This window comes from Alligator mississippiensis, chromosome 4, assembly GCF_030867095.1.
Source record: "Alligator mississippiensis isolate rAllMis1 chromosome 4, rAllMis1, whole genome shotgun sequence".
Lineage (NCBI taxonomy): Eukaryota > Metazoa > Chordata > Crocodylia > Alligatoridae > Alligator > Alligator mississippiensis.
Window position 1 is genome coordinate 253567462 of NC_081827.1, and position 24791 is coordinate 253592252.

General features: G+C 64.7%; 1 protein-coding gene across 5 annotated transcripts in view; it reads right to left on the reverse strand.

Moving 5' to 3' along the window:
• The window catches only part of TNS1 (tensin 1), a 61871-nt gene that overhangs the window by 26986 nt on the left and 10094 nt on the right, over nucleotides 1-24791 (reverse strand). For 2 of the 5 annotated variants that reach the window (XM_059727513.1, XM_059727514.1), the window contains exons 4-17: nucleotides 19839-19877; nucleotides 17511-17552; nucleotides 15804-15853; nucleotides 15307-15478; nucleotides 14985-15158; nucleotides 14833-14897; nucleotides 14546-14629; nucleotides 14346-14458; nucleotides 12684-12744; nucleotides 12461-12536; nucleotides 12209-12338; nucleotides 11883-11948; nucleotides 11592-11708; nucleotides 3149-4645 (exon numbers count right to left, since the gene is read on the reverse strand). In XM_059727513.1, coding sequence (XP_059583496.1) covers nucleotides 3149-4645; nucleotides 11592-11708; nucleotides 11883-11948; nucleotides 12209-12338; nucleotides 12461-12536; nucleotides 12684-12744; nucleotides 14346-14458; nucleotides 14546-14629; nucleotides 14833-14897; nucleotides 14985-15158; nucleotides 15307-15478; nucleotides 15804-15853; nucleotides 17511-17552; nucleotides 19839-19877 — 2686 coding nt within the window. Of the gene's footprint in view, nucleotides 1-3148; nucleotides 4646-11591; nucleotides 11709-11882; nucleotides 11949-12208; nucleotides 12339-12460; nucleotides 12537-12683; nucleotides 12745-14345; nucleotides 14459-14545; nucleotides 14630-14832; nucleotides 14898-14984; nucleotides 15159-15306; nucleotides 15479-15803; nucleotides 15854-17510; nucleotides 17553-19838; nucleotides 19878-19967; nucleotides 20115-24530; nucleotides 24731-24791 lie in introns of those variants that run through there. The other 3 variants (XM_059727516.1, XM_059727515.1, XM_059727517.1) reach the window with 3 other exon arrangements.

Consider the following 24791-nt stretch of genomic DNA (forward strand, 5'->3'; position numbering starts at 1 on the left):
CAGAGTCCCGCTCCCGGGACCTGGAGTCATTAATCCCTACAACCGCTGAGTTTGAACACAAACTGGTCTGTCCCAACGTCTCCCAAGGGCACGGCGGGACCTCCCGAGGTGGCAGCACATCTCTGCATCCCGTCTCTGTGCCCTTTACATGTCTCGGCCGGTTCCACATACGTCCCCATCTGCAACACCCTCCCTGACCTCCACCAGCACTGCATTGCAGCTGCCAGAGGAAACAGCCTTCTCTGCTGTCTCCTTTGGGGTCCCCAGACCCGCTTCGGTTCAAGCCCTGGCGTGGGCAGAGCTGGCGACAATCGTGTGGCCGCGACACCCGTGGCGGCAAGTGGCTCCTCGCACACACGCAGCAAAGGAAGGAGAGAAGGAAACCAAAGGGGGTGGAAGGAAAAAGTCAAGGAAAGCTGGAGGAGGGGGGAGACATCCGCCCAGGATCCATCCCACCGGGCATCAAGGGCTCCCCCAGGGCCGGGGTGAGCTCATGGGCAGCACGTGGGGGTCTCCCAGGCCAGAGCCACAGCCACGGGGCCACGACCCCCGTCCCTGGCACGCATGCAACAGCGGGGAAGCGCACGGCATGCATGGAGAGGCACGAACCGGAGAAGGAGAAAGACCGCTGCCGGCGGAGAGCGGGCCGGGGGGCCTCCGCGCCCTGCCGCAGGCCCTGCAGCTTGGCGTTGTACTCTGGCAGGACGCCCGGGGCCGGGCGGACGGGGCGCGGGGGGAGATGGGGGGCGGAAGAGCGGGAAGAGGTCAGCCAGGGAGGAGACACCGTCCGTCCGGCAGAGAGACAGGGGGACAGACAGACGCACGGACACAACACGCAACGGAGAGAGAGGGAGAAAACACAAGAGAGACCGTTAGTCCAGACCCTGCGGCACTGGCGGGGGGGCTACGGGGACAGGGAGGGTCTGGGCAATCGGTCGCATCGCACCGGCTATTTATCCCGGGGTAAAATGGAGGGCGTGTTGGCCCTATGCCCACCCCGAGCCTGGGGCGGAGGGGAGCTCAGCTGCGGGTCCGGCTTCTGCTCGCCCCAGGGTAAGAGTGGGCACGTAAAAGACGGCACACGGGCATCCTCAGCTTACACCAGGGTAAGAGCAGGCACATGGGCACACCAATGGAGCAGCCTCTTCTCGCCCTGGGATAAGAGCGGGCACATGGACACCCTCAGCTTACACCAGCGTAAGAGCAGGCACATGGGCACACCAATGGAGCAGCCTCTTATTGCTCCAGGGTAAGAGCAGGCATATGGGCACCCTCAGCTTACACCAGTGTAACAGAGGGCACATGGGCACACCAATGGAGCAGCCTCTTCTTGCCCCAGGGTAAGAGCGGACACATGGGCACACCAATGGAGCAGCCTCTTCTTGCCCCGGGGTAAGAGCGGGCATATGGGCACCCTCAGCTTACACTAGCGTAAGAGCAGGCACATGGGCACACCAATGGAGCAGCCTCTTCTCGCCCTGGGATAAGAGCGGGCACATGGACACCCTCAGCTTACACCAGCGTAAGAGCAGGCACATGGGCACGCCAATGGAGCAGCCTCTTATTGCTCCAGGGTAAGAGCAGGCATATGGGCACCCTCAGCTTACACCAGTGTAACAGCGGGCACATGGGCACACCAATGGAGCAGCCTCTTCTTGCCCCAGGGTAAGAGCGGACACATGGGCATACCAATGGAGCAGCCTCTTCTTGCCCCGGGGTAAGAGTGGGCATATGGGCACCCTCAGCTTACACTAGCGTAAGAGCAGGCACATGGGCGCACCAGTGGGGCAGCCTCTTCTTGCCCTGGCGTAAGAGTGGGTACATAAGCATTTCAATGGGGCAGCCTCTTATTACGCCAGACTAAAAGCGGGCACACTGGCACCCCTCATGGAGCAGCCTCTGCTTACCCCAGGGTAAAAGGCTGGTGTGTCCATGCCCGCCAGGCCCAGATGCCCGCCCTGGACATTTATTCTCCTTTGCTGACCGGAAGGAGAATAAAGACACCCCCGTCCTCCTTGTACCGGCCTGGAGCAGGATGCCCAGGTAAGCCCGTGCCAGCCCGGGGCCCTGCTGCCCTGCACCAGTCCTGGCCCAAAGGGCTTCCTGCCAGGCGGCCCCTGCCCCGAACAGAGCCCGCGGCAAGCGCGCACCGAGGCGTCCCCGACCTGCTGGCACAGGTGCAAGGGCACAGCGGAGCCAAGAGCCAGGCACCAGCCCTGCCCCCCTTGCAGCGGGGCAGAGGAAATCAGAGGTGTCACGTTCCCGGCGGGAGGAGGCGTGAAATTCCACCCGCCTTCCCCGGGAGACACAAACAGGCCATTTATAGCCGCCCGGGGTGTAAATAACGCCCCCCCCCGCGCATCTGTGCCCTCCTGGCCGCACGTTCAGCTCACCCGGCGTCCGGGACTCTGTGTTCTCCCGTGACGCAGCCGTGCCCAGACCCCGGCGCCACAGAGACGGGCCCGTCGCAAGACACTGGCCCCAAAACCTCTGCACCGGAGAGACCCATCCCCGGCCTCTGTTCCCCGAGGCGGGTAGCAAAGGCCGCACCCTTGCACCCGAGGACTTGGCCGAAGCTTGCCATATAGCACCCCAGGGACCAGCGTCTTCCCCCTCCCTGCTCTCCGCCACTGCGGTTCCCCCATGCACCCCACAAGAGCTGGCCGCTTGCGGGGCTGGGGCACGTGCCTGTAATCAGCTGCCCCCCTCACGCACTGGGAAAAAGCTTTGGGAAGGGGGAGATTTGAAGGAAACCACTTCCCCGAGGTGCTCCCCTGTGCCGTGGGGCAGCGGGGGCGAGACCCCTCGCCACTCATTCTGGTTAAGGGTCAGCCCTGGAGGTCAACCAGGTCCAAGGGCTGGGACAGAGCCCCGTGAGCTGACGGACGCAGCCCTGGCACCGTCAGGCCCGGAAACTGTCTGGAGAGTTGCTGGGGGGGAAATACTTCCTGACCCCACTTCTGCCTTGCAGCATGAGGGCAAATCTGTTCTTAACTCCACCCAGGGCTGCTCGAGGCATCTCAAGCTGGCAGCCCTGGAGAACAGCCCTCGGCTAGGAGACCAGGTTTGGATTCTCAGCCCTGACACAGCCTCCCCGAGTGGCCCTGGGCATGTCCCTTATCCCCGTCTGCCCGCGGGCGCCTCTCACCTGCCACCCTGTGCGCGACCAGCCCTTCCAAGTTCAAGGGCTCAGCCTCAGCGGGTCTCGCCGGCTCCTTGTAGCTCTCGGCTTGCGAGGCCGAGGCGGCCACGGGCGGCGGGGACCCCTCAGAGCCAGAAGAGACCGGGGGGCTTCCGGGCGCGTGGCCGTGGCGCCGTTCATCCGGCGCTGGCTGGTAGATATACGGCGAGTAGGCTTCGCGGTAATCCAGCCAGCCGGGCTCAGGCTCCCCGGCGCCACGGCTCGGCACATAGATGTGGCTGGGCCGCGGCTGCGTCACCTGAGGGCCACGGAGACTGGCCATGGGCTGAGCCGACAGCGAGGAGGCCACGGGGCTGGGCCGCTCCTCCCGGGGGGCGCCGGGGGCACTGTGGGACTTGCGCAGGCCGGCGCCGGCCGGGTCCAGGTCCAGCATGAGCATGTTGAGGGCCTCGATGGACTGCTCGATCTCCCGCTGCGAGGCCGCGCGCGGGAACTCGGGGAGGCCGTGGCCTGGGGACGGCGCGGCCCGCGAGGGGCTGGGCTGCGGGCTGGCGCTGGACGCGCTGGGGCTGTGGCTCTCCGGGAAGCCGTCTTGCTGGCGGGAGGGCGGCCGGCTGCCGCCTTGCTGCTGCCAGGAGCTGAGCCCTCGCTGCACGGCCTCGCGGCTGCTGGTGCTCCGGGCCGGCGCCGGGGGCAGCTGGACGCCGGCCTCCGCGGCGGGGAAGGACTGCGAGCGGTACATGGCGTCGGCGCCGGCGGCCAGCGCCTGGGGCTGCAGCCAGGCGGGCAGGGGCGAGCCAGCCTGCAGCTGGTAGTCGGCCAGGCTGTCCTGCGCCGACACGGATGGGCGCAGGGGGCCCGGCAGGTGCTTCAAGCCGCCCCTGCCCGTATTGTAGTTGTCGTAGGGGTACCCGCCGTTGAGCATCGGCTCGGCCTCATACGCGGCCCTGTCCACGCCGTTGCAGCCGCCGGGGCCGTTGGCCAAGCTCTCCATCCGCAGGCCTTCGGCGTAGCCGGTCTCACTGGCATTGGTGGCCCCGTCCAGCGAGGACAGCGTGCCCAGGCTGCCCACGCTGTGCCCGTCCTGGTTGGGCAGGTCGTCGTCCAGGATATCGGTCTCCCGCTCGGCCACTAAAGGTGCGGTGCGGCCATTGACGTGCACCTGGGCGGGCACCACGTGGCGCCCGACGGGGCCGCGGTTGTGCATGGCGCCGTGGCCGTCCACGCCGAAGCCGCTCAGCAAGCGGTCCAGCTCCTGTTTCTCCTCGGGCGTCAGCACCGGGTTGCCTGCAGACGCCGGCTCATCCGTGCGGTCGGTCTTGGCGGAGGCGGTGGAGTTGCCCGAGTCGCTGCTGACGGACAGCGTGTGCTCCACGTGGTTGGGTCCGGCCGGTAGCGGGGCCCGCGCGGCGTTCACCGCCCCGGTGCTGCCGTGCAGCGAGTCCTTCTTCTTCACCTTGGCATACAGGCTCCCATCCAGCGGCCCCTGCGTGTGCCCCACCTCTGCAGGAGAAAGAGGAAGAAATCAATACCGAGCTTTTAGCAACCCCCCGTATCGATCGATCCCTTGCCAGTGATGCCCGCTCAGCATCCCTGCACTCAGAGCCCTCCGCGCCGCTAATGCCCCCTCCGACGCCAAGACACCGCGTCTCCTGGCACCGCGGCATGAGGCTTTTACTGGAAACCTGCTTTGAAGCTCCCCGAAGAGCTGGATGGTTTGTAGCCAAGATGCTTTCAAAAAACAAACGCCCCCCCCTCCCGGTCGATAGCGAGGGGAGGTGAGCTCATCTGGATGGGAAGCGAGGCCGGGGGACAGAAAGGGCAAGGGAGGGATGGACGCATCCTGCACCTCCACCTGCTTTTTGTCCCATGCTGCAAGCCCATCCCAGAGGCAGGGAGCAATGCTGACGCCACTCAGCCCCTGCCGTGAGGGGCAAAGGCGGTGGGTACCAGGTGCCCCCCTGGGCAGGGGAGCGGGCAGGCCGGGGTGGCTGTGAGCCTCGAGCGTCTCCCATCCCCCTGGCCAGGCCTCTCTGCTCCAGCCTCCTGGCTTGTTTTTCCTGGAAGGGCTGGAGGCCGCGCAAAACCCTCGCCGGCTCCGGGAGGAAAAAGTGACTCGTCGCTGGCCACGGGCCAGCACCTGACGCCGACGGCGTGAAAACGGCTCCAAGCAGTAGCGGGGAATCGTGGCGCAGCCCCGCCGTGAGCACGGGATGCAGCCGAGGCGCGTGGAAAGGCCCCGTGCATGGGCGCAGCACCGTGTGCCAACACGCATACACACAGAGGCATGAATATGTATGCATATGCACATGTGCGTGCATACACATACACAACACACATAGGCACAGGCACTTGCATATGCACACATGCATGTGTATGTACACGCATAGGTATACACATGTACACATGCATACACACACACACACGTGCACAGAGCAATACCTGCACATCGTGCACACTGAGAAGCTGGCAGTGGGCACACCCCAACACAGCCATAGCCACACTATCACACCCAGATGCACGTGGCAACATGAATGCATGCAAACACATTGCAGCCACACCCCTGCCAGCCGCAGACACGCAGCTACCACACAGACCGTATGTGTGTGCACGTGGGTATCCACACACACAGCAGCACTTGTGCATTGGGATTTCCTGCACACATACTTACACAGAAATACACGTATGCATGCACACACACATACATAGCAGCAGGCACCCACATGCAGTGACACTCATGCCCTACTGTATCGCATACACACACACCCCTATACATAACCACACCGTGACACTCATGCACTGGGATTTTTGCACATGCAGCAGGCACCCACACAGTGACACTCATGCCCTGCTATATCATACACAAACACACCCATATGCATATACACGGGCACACGCAGACACTTATGCCCTGCTATATCACACACACGCACACACACCCTATACATACAGTCACATGCAGTGACACACACTGGGATTTTGACACTCATGCCCTGCTCTATCATAAACACACACACACACACACACACACCTATACACACCGGGACATGCAGTGACACTTATCACACCCCCCCCGTACACACATTCACATGCAGTGACACTAATGCACTTGGATTTTTGCACACACAGCAAGCACCCACATGCAGTGGCACTCATGCCCTGCTATATCACACACACACACATACACACACACAGAGACAAATGCAGCAACACTCACGCCCTGGGATTTTGCACACACAAATGCAAACGCATATACACACACAGCTCCCAGGACGCAAGCGTGACACGAACCCCAGACGGTCGCAGACCGACACGGTTCCCCCGACACCGCACGACTGCAGCCTGGGCCCGAACCCCCCGGCCCGACTCGGGGAGGTTCCTCCTTCAGCCCCGACTGCAACCCAGCAGGGCTCTGCTCCCCGGGCTGGGCACAGGTTGCACCGCCCTGGTTCCTACGCCCCTGCTTGCACACACCCACTGCCCGCCCTTCCCCAGACAATGCCTCTCGCTGTCTCTCCGCATCCCCTCCGAGGCCATCTGGGACCCTGCCAGGCCATGCGGGCAGCTGCCAGGCCTCGCCCCGCCAGTCCGAGATTCCTCCCCGGGGCAGGGCAGGCGCAGGCCTCTGGTCTGCACTGAGTCATGGGCATAGCCACGGGCACCGACCCCGGCCCCCGATGTGCATTGGCAGTGCCCGGCTCCCCCAACCCCTCCGCGCACAGCTAGGGATGGAGCTGGCACTGCTGAGCCCCCACCCTATTCCCAAGCAAAACTTAGAGGATCCCGGCAGGACCCCACTTTGTCCCATCCATGCCCAGCTCACCCCTTGCAAAACCCGGCGGGTAGCAGGTGGCAAAAGGAAAGCCCGATGCCCACCCAGAATAGGCACCGTCCCCAGTAGTCGCCTCCCAATGCAAGCCCCGGAGCGCACCCTGAGCTCAGACAGCCCAGGACGGGGGAGCATCCCTGGACCAGCCGGAGGCCCCCAAAGCCCCGCACTTACCGGCCGGCAGAGAAGGGCCGATCCCGGCCTCGAGGTGTCGAGGAGCCCCGGGGCTGGGGCTGCCCGGGCGGGCGCCGGACGGAGGAAGCGAGCGGGTCCGGCGGCTGTCTGTAATCTCAGCCAGCTGGATCCCGACGGGGGTCACTTATCATGGTGCAGCTATGCGCACGGCATGACATCACGGGGGCTGGGAGCCGGCCGCAACCGCTCCGGCCCGGGGGGGACGGGGGGAGGAGACGGGGCTGGGCAAGGCGCGCACACTCAGGCTATTTTTCCATCCTCCTGCTCCTCTCTCCCTCCCAGCTGCTTTCCTGCAGGTTCGGACGAAGCCCGTGGCCGCTTTAGGGGAGGATTTCGGAGACACGGGTGCAAACAGACACGGCGTCTGTGCCCGCCGGCTCTTGCACTCGTGCCCTCTGCAACGGGGCAGTACGGCAATGCCCAGGGCGATGATCTGGGCCCATCTCTGCCCCTGCCCCGGCGGGTCGCCTTCACCACCCACGGCCTCGAGCCCGGTCTCTGCTCCCGTCGAGAGCAGCTCCCAGCCCAAACCCGGAGAGGCGCCAGCTGTGTGCTCCCACAGGCTTGACAGCAAGGATGGGGTCTCGTTTTGGGGGTCATCAAACCCTCCCCCATCTGATCTACCCCAAGCCTGGAGCCTCCCGGGAAAAGGCACACATCAAACCGGGGGCTCGTTTCAGAAACCGCCCCGTTTCAGGCTCCCCAGGCTGGGAGATCGCAGGCTGCAGCTGGCCAGATGTTCCCCCCGCCCCCCTTCCCCGGGCTGCGGTTTCAAGGAAACTCTGAGAACAAAAAGCAAGAGGGATGGGAAGGGGCCAGGTCTTTCCCACCTTCGCTGCCAGCCGCAGAGACGGGGCCCCACGCGAGGGGAGACCCGGGGTGCTCTTGGGCTCGAAGCCCAGCTCCCCCCTGCAAACACGGGGCACGTAGGGGTGCAGCGCCTGGCACAGACGGCTTGGAAAGGGCAGCGTCTCGCCCAAATCCACCCATCCAGCTCCCTCCTCCTAGACCACTGTAGCCAGGGGGGCTGGCAAGCCCCAATCCCCTTCCCGGGAGCCCCCCGTCCCGGCCAGCCTGGATTCCTTTGGCTTTAGGCAACCCCCCCATCACAACGGGGGGAGCAGGCAGGAGCTGGCGGTGCTGACGCCCCAAGCGCCAGGCTGATGGGAGTTGCAGATGGGGCCAGCGATGGCTTTAGCAGCCCCTGCCAATGTTTCCAGACAGGGGGAGAGACGCCTGCAATCCTCCCCCGCACGCTGGGCACGAGCCCCCAACAGCTCTGGCGCGGCCCCCCAGGCCCCGGCTATAGCTCCTGCTGCCATCGAGGCCATCGCGCCACACAAGACAGCCCCGGCAAGGCCATGGGGCAGGCAGACCCCCCCCCACAGCTCTGGCACATGGAGCTCAGCGTGCAACGCGTCCCTGCAGGTGGCTGATTCTGGGGTGGAACAAGGTGGGTCGATGAGTCCCAGCCCGAGGCCAAAACCCAACCAGACAAACCCTGCGTGCAACCTCAGAGCTGCACGACACTGTCGCCCCCACCCCTGGGAAAGCAGGGGGGCCATGGCCGTCAAAATGCACACCCCCCTACACAAGCTCAAACACACGCATGCACGCATGCAGGCACACACTCACATGTATGCATGTGCCTACCTGCGCGCATCCGCATGTGTGCACACATGCACACACATATGCACGCACTCACACACAGGAACGGGGCTCCATGTGACGCCAGGCGCTGCACGTGCAGGAGCAAGCTCTGTCCCAAACTGCTTCCAAGCTGGGCAGGGGGGAGAAGGGTTATTACCCCAGGGGAGGAAAAGTGGGGGATTAAGGGATAGGCCCAGGGTCATGTAGGGAAGACAGTGGCAGAGCCAGGACCCACTCCCAGCTCTCCCAGTCCCAGCCAGTGCCTCGGGCTCTGGGGAGGAGGGGAGCCACCCCGCAAGAGGTGCCCCGTGCTGGAGGCCCCTTCCCACGTCAGGCTATTTCCAAAGCAGCCCCGGGATAAATACGGGGTCTTACGGAGAGCCCAGAAATACCCGCTCGATGCCAGGGTTATTTCCACCCACCGCCGTAATGCGTCCTGGGTTTATTTTCAGGGAAGCTCGAGCACCGTGAGCTCTCAGCGGGGGGCCGGGGGAGGCCAGGGTGAGGGTACGGGGTGTGAGGGGATGATGGGGAAGTGGATGAGGTGCCTGTGGGGGGGGTGGAGGCATATGAGGACAGACAGCCAAAATCCTGAAGCCGTGGGGCTGGAAGGGTCACATCCAGTCCAAGCCCTGCCTGAGGCAGGATCGGCCCTGTCCAAACCCGCCCAGACAAACCCTGTGTGTAAACTCCTAGTAAAACAACCGTCAGCCCTGACACAGCCCAGACGTCGCCCCAGCCCTGCCCCGGGGAAAACCGGGGGCCGCGACTGCCAACGTCCTGCTGCTACGAAAGGTTTGTACACACTTGAGAGATCCCAGGTACGGCCGTGCCCTGCTACAGAGGAAGGCAACCCCCCCCCACCCAAGTCTGTACCAATCTGGCCCCAAATATGCGAGCCAGTCTGACCCCGAGCGGGGGGGCAAGGTGCTGCAGCCAGGACCCTCTGGCATGAAATCCTGCAGGAGCATTGGCACAGCCCCAGTACCCAGCACCTCTGGGGGGGTTCAACCCCCAACACCTGGAGCAGCAATGGGGGGGGAGCCTGGGACACCCCCCAGCAAAGCACAGGCATCGCTGCACCGCGACCCTCCCACCCAGCCCCTCCATGGACCCCATGCTGCAGAGTCCCCCCAGTCTGGGGGGGGGGGGGGGTAGAGAGAGAGAGAGAAGAGGTATATGGGGATGGACGGATGGATGGAAAAGACAGACAGGCAGAGAGATAGGACATATGAAAGTGGGTGGATGGATGGACACGAGGGGGCTGGAGGGATGAATAGACAGATAGACAAACAGATAAAGGAGGTATACGGGGAGGGAGGGATGGATGGAAATAAACAGACAAGAGCAGCAATAAAAGTGCATGGATGGATGGATGGATGAAGGGGCTGGAGGGATAGATAGACAGACAAAGCGAGATGGAGGGAGGGAGACAGGAGGTGCACAGGGAGGGAGGGAGAGAGGGAGGAGGTGTATGGGGATGGATGGACGGATGGGTGGAGGAGGTGTATGGGGATGGAAGGATTTGCCCCTGCCCCCCTGCCCTCACCTGCAGGCCAGATCCCCCCCAAGCCGGTCGCATCTCGCTCATGCTCCCCTCCCCCTGCAGACAGCCTTTTCCTTCCCTGCTGATTTCCGGCTCTGCCGCAGCATCCCAGCCCTTCCAGCACCAGCCCCAGCCCCAGCCCCAGGTCGAACCCGCCTGGCTCCGCTTTACACCGCGACTCCCCCAGGTCCAGCCCGCGAGGGGATGCTGCTCCTGCCCAGAGCAGTGCCTGGGGTGGGGGGGCTCCCGGCTCCCCCTGACCGAGTCCTGCCGGCACCGACAACCCCGCCAGGCTGCGGTCCCAGCCCTGCTCCAGCCAGACAGCACCAGGGCAGCCGGGCCGCGCGCACGGAGCTGTCTGAAGCTTCCCGGGCGGGTTATTTCACATCAGGCTCTTGCAGAGACGCAGCCTGGAAAACCGGAAAGGACCAGGACAGGCGTTTCTCTGCAGCCGCAGGAGCAATGGCCTCAAGCTGCAGCAGGGGAAACTGAGGCAAGAGAGGAGGAGAGGCTCCCTAACTCTGAGAGTGGGTCAAGCCTCGGACCAGACTGCCCAGAGAGGTTGTGGACTCTCCATCCCTGGAAATTATCAAGAACAGGTGGGGCCAACGCTTGACCGAGGTGGTTTAGGATCCTGCCTGAGCTAGATACGGCCTCGTGAGGTCCCGTCCAGCTCGACTTCCCTCCGGTTCTGTGATTTCACCATAAAGCAGCTCCCAGCAAAGCCCGGTCCCAAAATACCTTCAATCGGAGACTTGAGACTGAAGCCACTATTTGGGCAGCACAATTCAGCTGTGGGGGGAGCCTGACCTGCAGCCCCCCCACCTCCCAAAGGGCTTCCAAAATTGCCCCTTACCCAATATGTCCTCAGCTGCTGCCAACAAGCTGGGCCCCCCAGCTCCTGCCCACGCCGTCCCCCCCGGCGGGCACCCGATACGCCGGTCACACGCCCGCGCCCGCCGGTCACGGGGCCGTGTTGATCCCGGCTGCCGGCACGTGGGACGGCTCTGGGCCAGCTGCCCGCGCCCACGCGCCCCGGCTGCCGGAGAGGGCTGGGGCTGGGCACCCAGACAGGCTGCTCCTGTCCCACGGGGGACGTAGGGCACACCGAAGGGACGCATCTCTGCCACGAAGCCCCCGGGACGTCTGCATGCCAGCCCCCCAGCTGCAGAGAGCACCCCGAGACCCCCTCCCCGGGCGGCACGTGCGACCCGTGGCGCAGCACCCACCCTCCGTGCTGTCCTCGCGCCGGACGTTGAAGTTCTCGTAGGAGTCCCAGCGGATGAGGGGGTCCGAGGTGTTGTAGTCCACCGAGACACTGGGGCCGTTCTCCAGGTGCTCCATGCCTGCAGCGGGCGAGAAGGGGAAGTCAGCGGCGTTGGGGCAACGGAGAGCCGTCCGGGCACGCCGGCTGGACTCCTACCCTGGGGTCACCCTGTGCAAGTATCCCAGCCCGATCACCAGCCCCACAGCAGGACCCACACCCCATGTGCCCAATGCAAGCCGGGAACGGCGCCCACCTTGGATCTTCTCCGGGCCGTAGGAGAAGACGAACTCCACCTTCCCGTACTCCGGGAACCGGTTGTCTGCAACAAGAACGCGGCGTCAGCGTGAGACTCGTGGCCCCCGGACGTGGCGGTGGCCGAGAGCTCGGCCAGGTCTACCAGGGACTGGATGCATGGGAGGACCCCGGGATGGAGACACAACATCCATGCAGGACCAAACCCAGCCCCTCCAGCCGCCAGGACGTGGAGATGCCGGACCTTCCTCCCTGCCACAGACGGAGCTGGGTGGAGCGGGGGACATGAAACTGGAGACAAGCCCATGGCCCATTCCCCCACGCTACCTCGAAAGGCCTCGTCCAGGTCGTCCTTGCCGAAGACGACGGCCAGGTCGTGGATGGCGCAGGTGTGGAACTGCACGCGGAAGATGACGTCCCGCGTTGGGCTGCGAAACTTCTTGTGGTAGCATTTCAGCTGGGCCGGGGAGAGCAGAGGGCAGGGATCAGCCCCAGGGACACCCCCACTCCCTGTCCCACCAGCCCCCAGGTGTGTGCGTCGCCACGTCACCTCCCCGAGCACGGGAGGCTCCGGCTTACCAGGATGTCGCCCTTCAGGAGCAGGCCGGGCTCAATGGTGATGCAGATGCTGGTCTGGCTGTCCCCCTGCACGTTGCTGGGGGCACAGAGGGGAGAGCGGGGCTTGAACCTATGCCACCGGGGCCAGACCAGGCCCGGGACAGCTCTGCCCCATACAGGACAGGCAAGACCCCATCCACCCTGGAGCCGGGGGGGCCTTAGCCCCACATTGGGGGGTACTTACTAGATGCCGGAGGTGTAGACGGGCTGCATGGCCTGGTAGATCTTGAGGAAGGGGCGGCAACCTGCAAGGGCCAAGGCAGGGCTGAGTCTTGGGGAGGGAGCCGCAGCGGCGCCCGAGTCCTGTCTACACTTTACATGGGAGTTCCCATTTTCAAGAAGGGGAGGAAGGAGGACCCGGGCAACTACAGGCCAGTCAGTCTCACCTCCATCCTTGGCAAAGTCTTTGAAAAAATTATCAAGGCTCACATTTGCGAGAGCCCGGCAGGACAAATTATGCTGAGGGGAAACCAGCACGGGTTTGTGGCGGGCAGATCGTGCCTGACCAATCTAGTCTCTTTTTATGACCAGGTTACGAAACGCCTGGACACAGGAGGAGGGGTGGATGTCGTATACTTAGACTTCAGGAAGGCCTTCGATACGGTATCCCACCCCATACTGGTGAACAAGTTAAGAGGCTGTGACTTGGATGACTACACAGTCCGGTGGGTGGCGAATTGGCTGGAGGGTCGCACCCAAAGAGTCGTGGTAGATGGGTCGGTCTCGACCTGGAAGGGTGTGGGCAGTGGGGTCCCGCAGGGTTCGGTCCTTGGACCGATACTCTTTAATGTCTTCATCAGCAACTTGGATGAGGGAGTCAAGTGTACTCTGTCCAAGTTTGCAGATGACACAAAGCTATGGGGAGAAGTGGACACGCCGGAGGGCAGGGAACAACTACAAGCAGACCTGGATAGGTTGGACAAGTGGGCAGAAAACAACAGGATGCAGTTCAACAAGGAGAAATGCAAAGTGCTGCACCTAGGGAGGAAAAATGTCCAGCACACCTACAGCCTAGGGAATGACCTGCTGGGTGGCACGGGAGTGGAAAGGGATCTTGGAGTCCTAGTGGACTCCAAGATGAACATGAGCCGGCAGTGTGACGAAGCCATCAGAAAAGCCAATGGCACTTTATCGTGCATCAGCAGATGCATGACGAATAGGTCCAGGGAGGTGATACTTCCCCTCTATCGGGCGCTGGTCAGACCACAGTTGGAGTACTGCGTGCAATTCTGGGCGCCGCACTTCAAGAAGGATGTGGATAACCTGGAGAGGGTCCAGAGAAGGGCCACTCGTATGGTCAAGGGCCTGCAGACCAAGCCCTACGAGGAGAGACTAGAGAACCTGGACCTTTTCAGCCTCCGCAAGAGAAGGTTGAGAGGCAACCTTGTGGCTGCCTATAAGTTCATCACGGGGGCACAGAAGGGAATTGGTGAGGATTTATTCACCAAGGCGCCCCCGGGGGTTACAAGAAACAATGGCCACAAGCTAGCAGAGAGCAGATTTAGACTGGACATTAGGAAGAGCTTCTTCACAGTTCGAGTGGCCAAGGTCTGGAACGGGCTCCCAAGGGAGGTGGTGCTCTCCCCTACCCTGGGGGTCTTCAAGAGGAGGTTAGACGAGTATCTAGCTGGGGTCATTTAGACCCAGCACTCTTTCCTGCTTATGCAGGGGGTCGGACTCGATGATCTATTGAGGTCCCTTCCGACCCTAGCATCTATGAATCTAGGTCCCGACACAGGGTGGGGAGCATTTCTCATGCTGGGGAAAGGATGTCACCACCCGCAGCCTGAACACCAGGGTCCCTCGGCCGTGCCGGGAGGGGAGCAGAGGGGTGGGGGGGCCTCACCGCCTTTGGACTCGAAGTTGGGGATGCCGTGCATGATGACGTGGTGCAAGAAGAGAGGCTTGTTGTTCATCTTGATGGCGCCGGTCAGCAGCCCACTGAAGTAGTCAATGTACCTGAGGATGGCACAGGGGGGCATAAGCCACAGACACCCGGCCCAGACCCCACCACAGCCCCCAACCCCGATCCCCCCAGGCACTGACCGCTTCTGGGAGGGCTGGGCTGCCGGCTCCACCTTGTCCTCGTAGAACCTCTTCATGGCAAACCTGTCCAGGGCCTGGTCCGCGCTGCAAGGCGGAGGCGGGGGGTGAGGCTGAGTGGGGCCGCAGGGAGGGGCACGGGCAGGGCTGGTGGTCACCAGAGACCCCCCCACCAAAGGGAATGATAACAAGTTGCTCCGACCCTTCATCTCCAGCAGGGGGCACCACGGACCCTGGGAGACCTGCCCCCCCACCCCTGCAAATGAACATGTGCGCACACGCGTGCTCACCTGGCCGAGATGTTGCTGTAGTGCATGTAGGCGGCCACCACCACGCCGAGCCGGCCCCGGTTGCCCTGCAAGGACCAGAGCAGAGGGTGAGGGTCACGGCGGGCTCAGCCTGGGGGGCTGGGGGTCCGCACCCGGGCAGGTCCCACGCTCACCCGGTTGTGCAGCACGACGACGTGGCGCGGGTCAGCGCTCAGCCACGTGTCCATGGCCTTGCAGATGCTGCAGATCTTCTCCAGCGCCGGCGTGTGCAGGTCAGGCCAGCCGAAATCCAGCACCTTGGCGTGCAGCTGGCTGATGTCGTGGCGCCGCTCCGACAGGTTGAACAGCTGGAGGGCATGGCGGGGGGGGGAGGGGTGTGAGCAGCCGCCTCTGCCCCCCTGCTCTGGCCCATGGGGGCACCGTGGGATGCAGGGATCGGGGCCCTGGGCAGCACGGGGGTACAAGGGGCCTGAAGCCAGGGCGTGGGGGACTCACCAGGTAGCTGTGGCCGTGCTTGGAGCGCAGCATGTGTGCGACACGGGCCAGGTTGGCGCGGAAAGTGCCCTCGTCGTCGGCGCGGGGGTAGCACACGGCAAGGACGCGCTCGGTCACATACAGCAGGTCCAGCTCGCAGCGCTCCGCCATGGCGTCCGGCGTGCTCAGGCTCCTGTGGAGGGGGGGGCAGCACAGCATGCCTGTGACCCCCCCTCCCCAGGCACAGCACCCCCCATGGCACCCATAGCCTGCCCCCTACACGGCGCTATGGGGAAACTGAGGCAGGGGGGAGGTTAAGTGACAAGGCCAGGGACACTCAGTTGATCAGTGGCAGAGCCAAGCACCTACCCAACCCCCTCCCCCCCCCCGGTCTCCCAAATCCCAGCCTGGTGCATTACCTGCAGGCCTCTCCCACCCCATAGAGCACCCCCAGGGAGGTGCCTGTGCTCATGGTGCGGGGGCAATACCGGGGTGGGGTGGTGGGGGACGTGCCGTACCTGGAAGCCCTGCGGCGCGGCTGGGTGCTCCGGGGGGACTTTGTTGAGTCCTGAAAGGAGACAAAGAAGTTACCCCCTGGGCACCCACCTGCCCCCCCAACTCAGCCCCCAGCCATCACCACACCCCAGGGTCCCATCCCAACCCTTCCGGACATGGCCTGGTCTGACCTGGTCCTGACACCACCCCCCACACACTGAGCGCCCCCGGCCCTGCTGCTGCCAGGGGGGTGGTAGGATCTGGGGAGAGCCCACGCCCAGGCCGTGCCCCTGCTGCAGAGAGAAGGGAAACCCCCCCCCGGCCGGGCCAGGCTGTGCAAGGGGCAAATCCCTGCCTGCCCCCCAAGGCAGCATGAGCAGGGGGGTCAAGAGCCTGTAGCCAGGACCCTGCGGGCCTGAGTCCCAGCGGAAGTACCTAGTGCCTCTGGAGGGGGCTTGAAAACCCCCTGACGCAGACAGCTAAACTAAAGCTGAAACCCTAGCTGCTGCTGGAGATGGGTCCTGAGAAAGCTAGAGAGTCCCTGAGGCTGTGCAATGAGAGAGAGACCGGGAGCAGCCAGCACAGAGCAACAGGAGCCTGAGGCCGTTCACTTCCTCTGGAGTGAAGAACAATTGGTCCTTCAATCAATTGGGGTGACGGGGGAACTGCGTGGTATATTCAAGAAATTATGGTAGCAGCCTGCAATGCGGTCCAGACCCCCCCCCGCTCCGCCCCCACCAAGGCTGCAGCCATGTCCGTCCCCCCCACTCCCAGCCGCTCTGGGCGTGTGCCAGCCCTGACCAGGCGTGTGCTGCCGGCTGCACATGTCAGGAAGGGGAAGCAGCCGCCCCTCCTGATGCTTCCCCAGGAAACACACAGGGGTCACCTGCGTCTTGAGCTCGCCAGGGCTCCCCCCACCCTGGGCAAGGCTGCCACGGGCCAGGTCTCCGGCAGGGGGTGCTGCCGGGCTAGGGAAGCCCCCACCCCAGATCTGGGAGACAGCCCCCAGCCACGGATCCAAGCCAGATCACAAGGCTCAAATGGGACCCAGGCATCCGGCCTCCTGCGCGCGCCCCATGCTGAGGGGGCGAAGGGCCATGCCCAAGGCTGCTCCGCCAGTCGGTGGCGGGGGGGAGACCCCCACCAACACACACTCACCTTGGAGAAGCTGAAGCTCCTGCTAAACCACCTCCAAGCCATAGCTGCTCTGCTCCCCCCGGCCCCCCGATACCCACGGGACAGGACCCCGCCAGCACCCGAGCTCCCGCGCCCGCCTCGACTGGCGCGTGGCAGGCGAGTGGGCGGACGTTCCCCCCTTCTCCCAGCCCGCCCGCAGGGAAGTCAGGCAGGCATCAGCTGACGAGGCCTTGTCATGGAGCCGCTCACGGGGCAGGGAGGGGCACAAAGGGCCTTTCACGGACCCAGGCCTGCCCCCCGGGTCTGGGGAAACTGAGGCAGGCCCCAAGCAACCTCCCTGCAGAGCCTCAGAGCATCCCCCATGTGCTGGAGAGGGCAGGACTGGACCCAGGGTGCCAGGCTGGGGAGGTCACACGGGCACAGAATCGGGGCCAACCCCCCTCACTCGGTCTGCCCGTCCACCCCGTGTCCGTGCCAATGCCGGGACTCAGCCCCACAGGGTCCTGGCAGGAGGCTCTTGCCCCTCACCCACTCTGTCTTGGTTGGGGGGGGACAGGCAGGGACCCTACCCCCAACACAACCCCCATACTCACCAGGGCGTCTACATGCTTGGGGGTGCTGTCCCCGTTGGCCGGCTGCGGGGAGACGGAGAGGAGCGGGGTAAAGCTCTGGGCCGGGTGTGACCCTTCCCCTGCACCCCGCAGCACCCCAAGACCCCCCGGCTCTGCAGGGACAGGCCCCAGGGAGCAGCGATTACCCCCCCCACGCACACCCCCACCATCCCAGTCCAGCTCCAGCTGCAGAGGCTAACATCCCACTCATGCTCATCTGCATATATGCAAATGAGCAGGAATATTTTCTCCCAGGACAAATAAGGGCCATAATGACCCTTAATGACCCCGCAGCGCAGAGGTTTTGGCTGCGCAGGCATTGACAGGCAGCTAATGAGGGTAATAACAAGGTCGTTAATATGCGGGGGGGGTCTCGATGGGGGGGTACACACATGCACACACATGTGCACATGCACACACACACGCACACAGGGAGGGCCCTCGGCAGGCGGGATCGTGGGAACCCTCCCAGGGCAGTGCTGGCCGCGTGCCACGGTGCTCAGCGCCAGGCCGGGGCCGCGCCCGGGGCTGTTTGCTGGGAACACAAACACACACAGCACCGCAACACACACGGGGGGACGCAGGGCGCCCCACCACACACACACACACACACACACACACACACACAGCACCATGGCACGGGGGCATGGTTTGTACAACAGGCACACACCCAGCACCAAGAGCACCACAACACACACCCTGCCACACACACATAGAGCACCGCAACATGTATACACAGCTCACCACAATGTACACAAACCCAGCACCACAGAGACACAGAGCACCACAACACACACACGGGGTCTGCAAGGCACCACAACGCACCCTGCCACACACACTCACAGCACCGCAGCGTATATACACAGCCCACCACAACATGGACACACCCAACACCGCGGATACAGAGCACCACAACGCACGCCCCGCCACACACACTGCACTGCAACATGTACACACAGCCCACCACAACACACACACCCAGCACGGCAGACACACAGCACCATAACACACACACAGCATACACAGCGCTGCAACATGTGTGTGGCGGAACATGTGTCGTGGTGCCAGGTGTGTGTATGTTGTGGTGGGCTGTGTGTACATGTTACGGTGTTGTGTGTAGGGGTGGGGGGCATGTGTATACACAGGCCAACACAACTTACACAAACCCAGCGCTGTGGAGACTCAGCACCACAACACACCCCGCCACACAGCATCACAACATGTATACACAGCCCACAACATACGCACACTCGGCACCACAAATACACAGAGCACCACAACACTCGCCCTGCCACACACACATGCACAACCCCACAATATAGACACCCAGCACCACGTATACACAGCGCTGCAACACACGCCCCACCACACAGAGACATACACATCCCCACCACAACACTCACAGAGCCCACCACCCTGGATACAGAGCACCACAACATCCCCCACACCACACACACACACCCCCGCCACATATACACACAGCCATAACACAGGCACTGCACAACATGCCCCCCACCGCACACACACGTCACTGCAGCATGCACCCTGGCATGGTGCCCGCAGCCCCCAGACCCCTCGGTGGGACCCGGTGGCCCCCCACACCCAGCTGAGGACCACCCCGCCACCACCCCCAGAGGGGCTCAGGGCCCATGTGGGCGCGTGGTGGGTGCACGGGTCCTAGCTGCACTGCCCGTCACCCTGGCATCTGGGCTCCAAAGCTTAGGATGCTGGGGGTGCGATACCCCCGGGGCCCAGCCAGGCTGCACCCGTGGCTGGGCCAGACTCCCCACCCCCCGCGGCGCCTGTGCCAGCTGCAGTAACGGTCCCAGGGGCGGCGGCGGCTTTTCAGGGGAGATAAGTGCCCACGGTGTGCCTGGCACCTACCCTGGGGCCGGGAGATTAGCCACCGTTGGCTGTGGGTGGCTGGATAACTGATAGCAAACAGCCCCTCTGCTAGCACCCTCCGCCAGCAGCCTTGGTCATGTCCCTTAGCCTAAGGGACATGACCAATTGGAGGGAAGTGACACGCGCGTGCATACATGGAAGGGCACAGGCACTCAGAGCAGGGCAGAGGAGAGGCCTCCAACCCCAAGTAGGGAAACTGAGGTACACACAGCAAAGCGACCTGCCTGAGGCCTCACTGGCCATCAGTAGTGGAGCTGGGACCTGGACCCAGGACCCCACTCCCTGCCTGGGCCATAGGTAGGGGGACACCACCACCATGGGGGCAAGCGGGGGAGAAAGGAGAGATGCAAACAGACCCCCCCAGCCCCGTACCGTGGCCCTCACGCCGCGCCCAGGCTCACTTACCGGCTCATGGGTGACGGGCGGCGAGCAAGGCGTGGCAGCCTAGGAGCAAACACGGAGAGGGCTGGCGTTAGCAGTGCTGAGTCTGCCTTCATCAGAGGCCCCCCCCGGCCACCGCCCTGAGGGTCTCACCAGGGCGAAGGGGGAAAGAAGAGGAGCCTTCCTGATCCCCGGCCACGAGGGGCCCAGGAGCATGCGGGTGCGGTTCACATCCCCGCCGGGCCGCAGCGGCAGGCAGGGACAGGGCCACAGACAGCCAGCCCCAAGCCAGCGGGCACACAAGCGTGGTCTGCCCCTAGCCACAGCTGGCCGACTCCCAGCCACAGCTGGCCAAGGCCAAGCAGCACTCGGAGATGCCCCACGAGGATGTCTCGGACCCCCGGCGCCAGGGCCACGGCCAGGCCCCCAGCGCCGGGGGGCCAAGACCTACCCCAGCTTCATTAGCTGCAGCTTGTTATCTGACAGCCCCCCCCCCAGCCGGGACTTTCTCCCTGGTTTTTTTTAATGCACTTTTAATGGAGAAACGCAACCATATAAGGCGGCTCGGCCTCCCCGCGGGGCTGGCGCGGGGCCACGGCGCGCCTGGAATGTGCCTCTCGTCGGCCGGAGGGGCTGGGACGCGGGTCCACGCGCCCGCCCCGGCCCCAGGGAGGGAGGCCCCGGCCAGGGGGGCTGGGAGTCACGCTGCGGGGGGTTGAGACCGGACACAGCTCGGGACAGGAGGAGGCAGCTCCTGTCTCAAGGTGTGGGGGGAGGGCAGGACCTGCAGCGCCCCCAGTGGGGGCCGGCAAGGGGCGCTCCATGAGGTCACCGCGGTGATGTCATCAGGACGGGGTGATGACATCACAGCTTTCCCATGGAAGGAAACAGCCCACAGTGTCCCTGGCCAGGATTTGAACCCGGGGCTCAAGGCAGGAGGAGACCCTGTGAGCTTCGCAACCCCCACCCCAGACTCTGCCCCCGCAGGTGGGCGGGAGTGGGGAGACCTGGGCATCCGCCCTTCCTCTGCCACAGGCTCACCAAGCGGCCTTAGATGTGCCTCTTAGCCTCAGTTTGCCCCTTCTGTGAAGTGGGCTGATAGCACTTCCCCGGGGCCAGGACGGCGACTGCATGGGAGCACAGAGTTAGGGGAGCACAGAGATGCCCCAGCTGGGGGGACAAGGGGGGTCATCAGTCCCACAGCCTTCCTCCCCAAGGGAGAACCAGTTGGGTGCAGCAGCTCCCTCGGGCCAGCTAAGAGACAGGACCAGGGATGCAAGGCAGGGCAGTAGCAGAGCCCCCAGCTGCTCTGTCTCCGTCTGAACCCACCCAGACAAACCCCGTCTGTGACCTCGGAGCCGCACGACACTGTTGTCCCTGACACAGCCCCGGGCATCGCCCCCAACCCTGCCCCTGGGATACAGGGGGCCGTGCCCCAAAGTCCTGCTGCTGCCAGAGGGGTTGAGCTCACAGGCTGAGCAAGGGGCAAATCCGTGCCTGCCCCCCAAGGCACCGTGAGCAGGGGGCAAAAGCCTGCAGCCAGGAGCCTGTGGGGTTCAGCTGGGCGGTGACAGGCAAACTCGTGACTTGGGGCTCAGTCACGCGCCCAGGCTGGGCTGGGCTGGGCTGGGCCCTCTCAGACAGGGTTGGCGTGCTCTCCCCCCATGCCTCGGTTTCCCTCCCCAGCCGCACCCATTGCACAAGCTCCATGCAACCCCCACCCCGCACCTTCGGGGACCCCAGCTGCTCCTGCAAGAGCCCAAATCCCTTTGCAAGGCAGCCTCCAGCCTGAAGCAGGTCCCCTGAGGCAGGGGGCACCGGGGCATGGGAGCTGGCACCGGACCTGGCTCCAGGGCACCATGCAGAGAGGTCGCGGGCGCGCCGAGCGGACCGCCGGGGACCCCAGCTCGCGGCTCACGCGGCCGGCGCACGAGGAGCGCAGGAAGGAAGGAAGGAAGGAAGGAAGCTGACGGGCTGTGGTGTGAGCTGGAGGGGCCGGGAAAGGCCCGGGCAGAACCGGGACCCCCCTCCCACCTTGGCGCAAAGCCCCCCTGCAGGGGCAGGAGAAGCCCCCCAGCCCGGGGGTCCAGGGCCTGCATTGCTTCCAGCGCCTGGAGGGGCGAGACCCAGCAGCTGGGGCCAAGGCCACCCTGGGCATCCGGACCCTCAAGCCAACTCGCAGGTCCCGCAGCCGCCCCCGCCCTGAGCCCGCGAGGGGTTGGCAGCAGGGGAAGAACCCGGGAGTCCGGGTCCAGACTAGGGGCTGCGATCAAGCCTGGACGCCGAGAGGGGAGCGCGGAGACCTGCGTGGACCAGCCCATGCACAGGTACACACGTGCACACACTACACACTGCGCACACATATGTACATGCATGCACATACATCTGCACACTGGTATGTACATGCGTGCATGTGCATGCATACGGACATGTGCACACACATGCACGCTGGTGTGTACATGCATACACAAATTTGCATGCGCACATGCGTACCAGCGTGTACATCCATGCGCACGTGCACACTGGCATGGACATGCATGCACATACACACATGTACATGCACAGTGCCCCACGCCCTGGCAGATGGAAAGCGCGTGCACACATGTATGTGCCCACACGTGCGCGCTGGAGGTGACAGGACAGTAGCAGCTCCCTGTGCCCTGCTCCGTGCCAGCCCCATGCCAGTCAGACGCCCCCAAGGACACGGGAGAGACCTTGCCCGGCCCGTGCTCCCTGCCAGCCCAGAGACGGGGGCAGCCCTGGTCGCGCCAGCCTGGCCCCAGCCCCGCACCCACGGGAGGGCACCGTGCCCAGCGATGCCAGCCCAAGGCTGCCTGCTCTGCGCCGGAGGGAAGCAGGGAGGGAGGCGCCACCGGGGCTGGGCCAAGCTGCCTGCAGGGCCTAAAAAGGCAACGATTCCCCGGCTCTGGCTCCGGCCCCAGCCCTCGCCCGGCCGCCGGTTCGAGGCCAGGCCCCACACCATTGTGCCAGGGCTTGGGGTGCCCTCCTCCACACCCAGAAGGGAGCGAGGGTCCAGGCAGGGCACGGCCTCCCAAGGGGAGCCTTCAACGCCGCCTCGACGTCGGCCTTGACCGAGCAGGTGCTGCAGCCAAAGCAGGAAGTTCCACCTCTGGGAGGCGGGACTTCCTGAAGTGCCCCTTGGCCTGGGACCCGGTCCCGGGACAGCCGAAGACACCCCAGCCTGGAGCACCCTGGGCCGGGGACGTGCCAGCAACACCCAAACCCGACACGGGACAAGAGCATGGTCCCCGCCCGGCCACCGTCCCAGTTCTCCCAGTCCCGATACAAAACCAGAGCCTTCACCGGCCACGCGGTGCCCCGGGTGGACGCTGCAGCCACATCCCGACCAGGCCGTGGGGTCCTGTCCCAAACCTGGGACCCCCCCAACCCCCATGTCCACCAGCAGAGACCCCGGGGCGGGCACCCAGACCAGCCCAGGGACCCCACATCGGCCCCGGGCAGCTCCCGCACCCGGGGCTGGGGCCAGAGCTGCCCCCAAGCCGTGACTCAGTGCTGCCGCGTGGGGGTGACAACGCCGTCCCCGGGGGTCCCCGCCCAGCGGCGAGCGGCTGAGTCACGGGGGCCCCGATCCTTGACCAACGCCAGGGACAACGCCCGGTGCTGACGGGGGGAGCAGCTACGAGCGGGGTGGGGGACGTGGCTCCAGCTGCCTTTGCCTTTATTAGGAGACGCCGCCGGGGCCTCGAGTCCGGAGCCGCCCCCAGCCGGGGGCGGGGGGACGTCAACACATGGGGCCGCGGCATTGGAGCTGCCCAAGCCCCCTTCGGCCTCCCCACCCCAGCCACAGCTGCATGCACTCCCTTCGCACCCCCAGCAAATGGGGACAGTGCCCTGCGGGTCGGGGCTGAGACCCTCCCAACTCATTGCATGCACGGAGGCCGCTCCCTTGCCCGGGGGGGGCCACAGCTGCATCTCCCCATGCCCCCGGGGCTGCTTTCCTGCCTCTTCCTCCAGGAACAGGGCAGAAAACAGCTGCGCGGAGCTGGCCCTGGACCCCGGCCGGGCCTGGCCCTGCCCTTCCCTGCTCCTGGGGGGGCCCAGCAAGCAGCTCCTGGCACCAGGCACTCATTAACCCGGGTGAGCTATTGCTGCCCCCACCAAGCTGGGAGAGGCGGGCACCCCCCAGGTGGGGGGCATGGGGCCACGGCTTAACCCTTAGCTGGCCCCCCGCATGGGGGGGACCAGACCCACCAATTGGATGATGTCAGGGAGGGGGGTGGGAGCTGGAGGGGGGCAAAGGTCTGGGAAAAACACTGTTGCTTCCGAGGGATTTCCGCTCCCTCGGCTCAGAGCAGCCTCTGGGGGCCGTGCACACGCGTGTGCATGCGTGCATGCACGCACATATGCGCGCCTACTCCCTGGGGTGCACCGAGGCACCGGCAGGTGCAGAGACACAGCCCCACTGTCCTCCCCCCCACTCTCCCAGTGCCTGCTGGCAACGGGGCCCCCCACCCTCCCCGGCCCAGACCCCATGGTGAGGGGCACCCCGGAGGGACGCCCGCCTCACCCAGGCCACGGAAGATGCTGGCAGCAGGGAGGCCCTGAGCCCCGCCAGCCCACATCCAGGTACCGCCCAAGGGGTTTGGGCACCCTCCTGGCCAAACAGGCCTCTCCCTGCTGCCGACGCAGCCCCCCTGCCCCGCGACACTGCCCCCCGCCACCGCGGCCTCCGACCTGCTTCATGACACTGGCGAAGTCCATGGGGCTCTAGCGCCTGCAGCCGGGCAGCTCCATGCGACGAGGCCGGGGCGTGGGAGCGGCGGTGGCGGGAGCGTGAGGCGTGCGGTGGCCCGAGCCAGCCAGGACTGAGCCGGACGCGGGGGCTGGTCCTGTCTCCACCTCGCTCCGGAGCCGCTCGGCTGCGCCGGGATTTTTTTTTTTTTTTTTTTTTAACTTCTTCCCTCCTCTCAGCCAAGCACAACAGGCCTCGCCCAG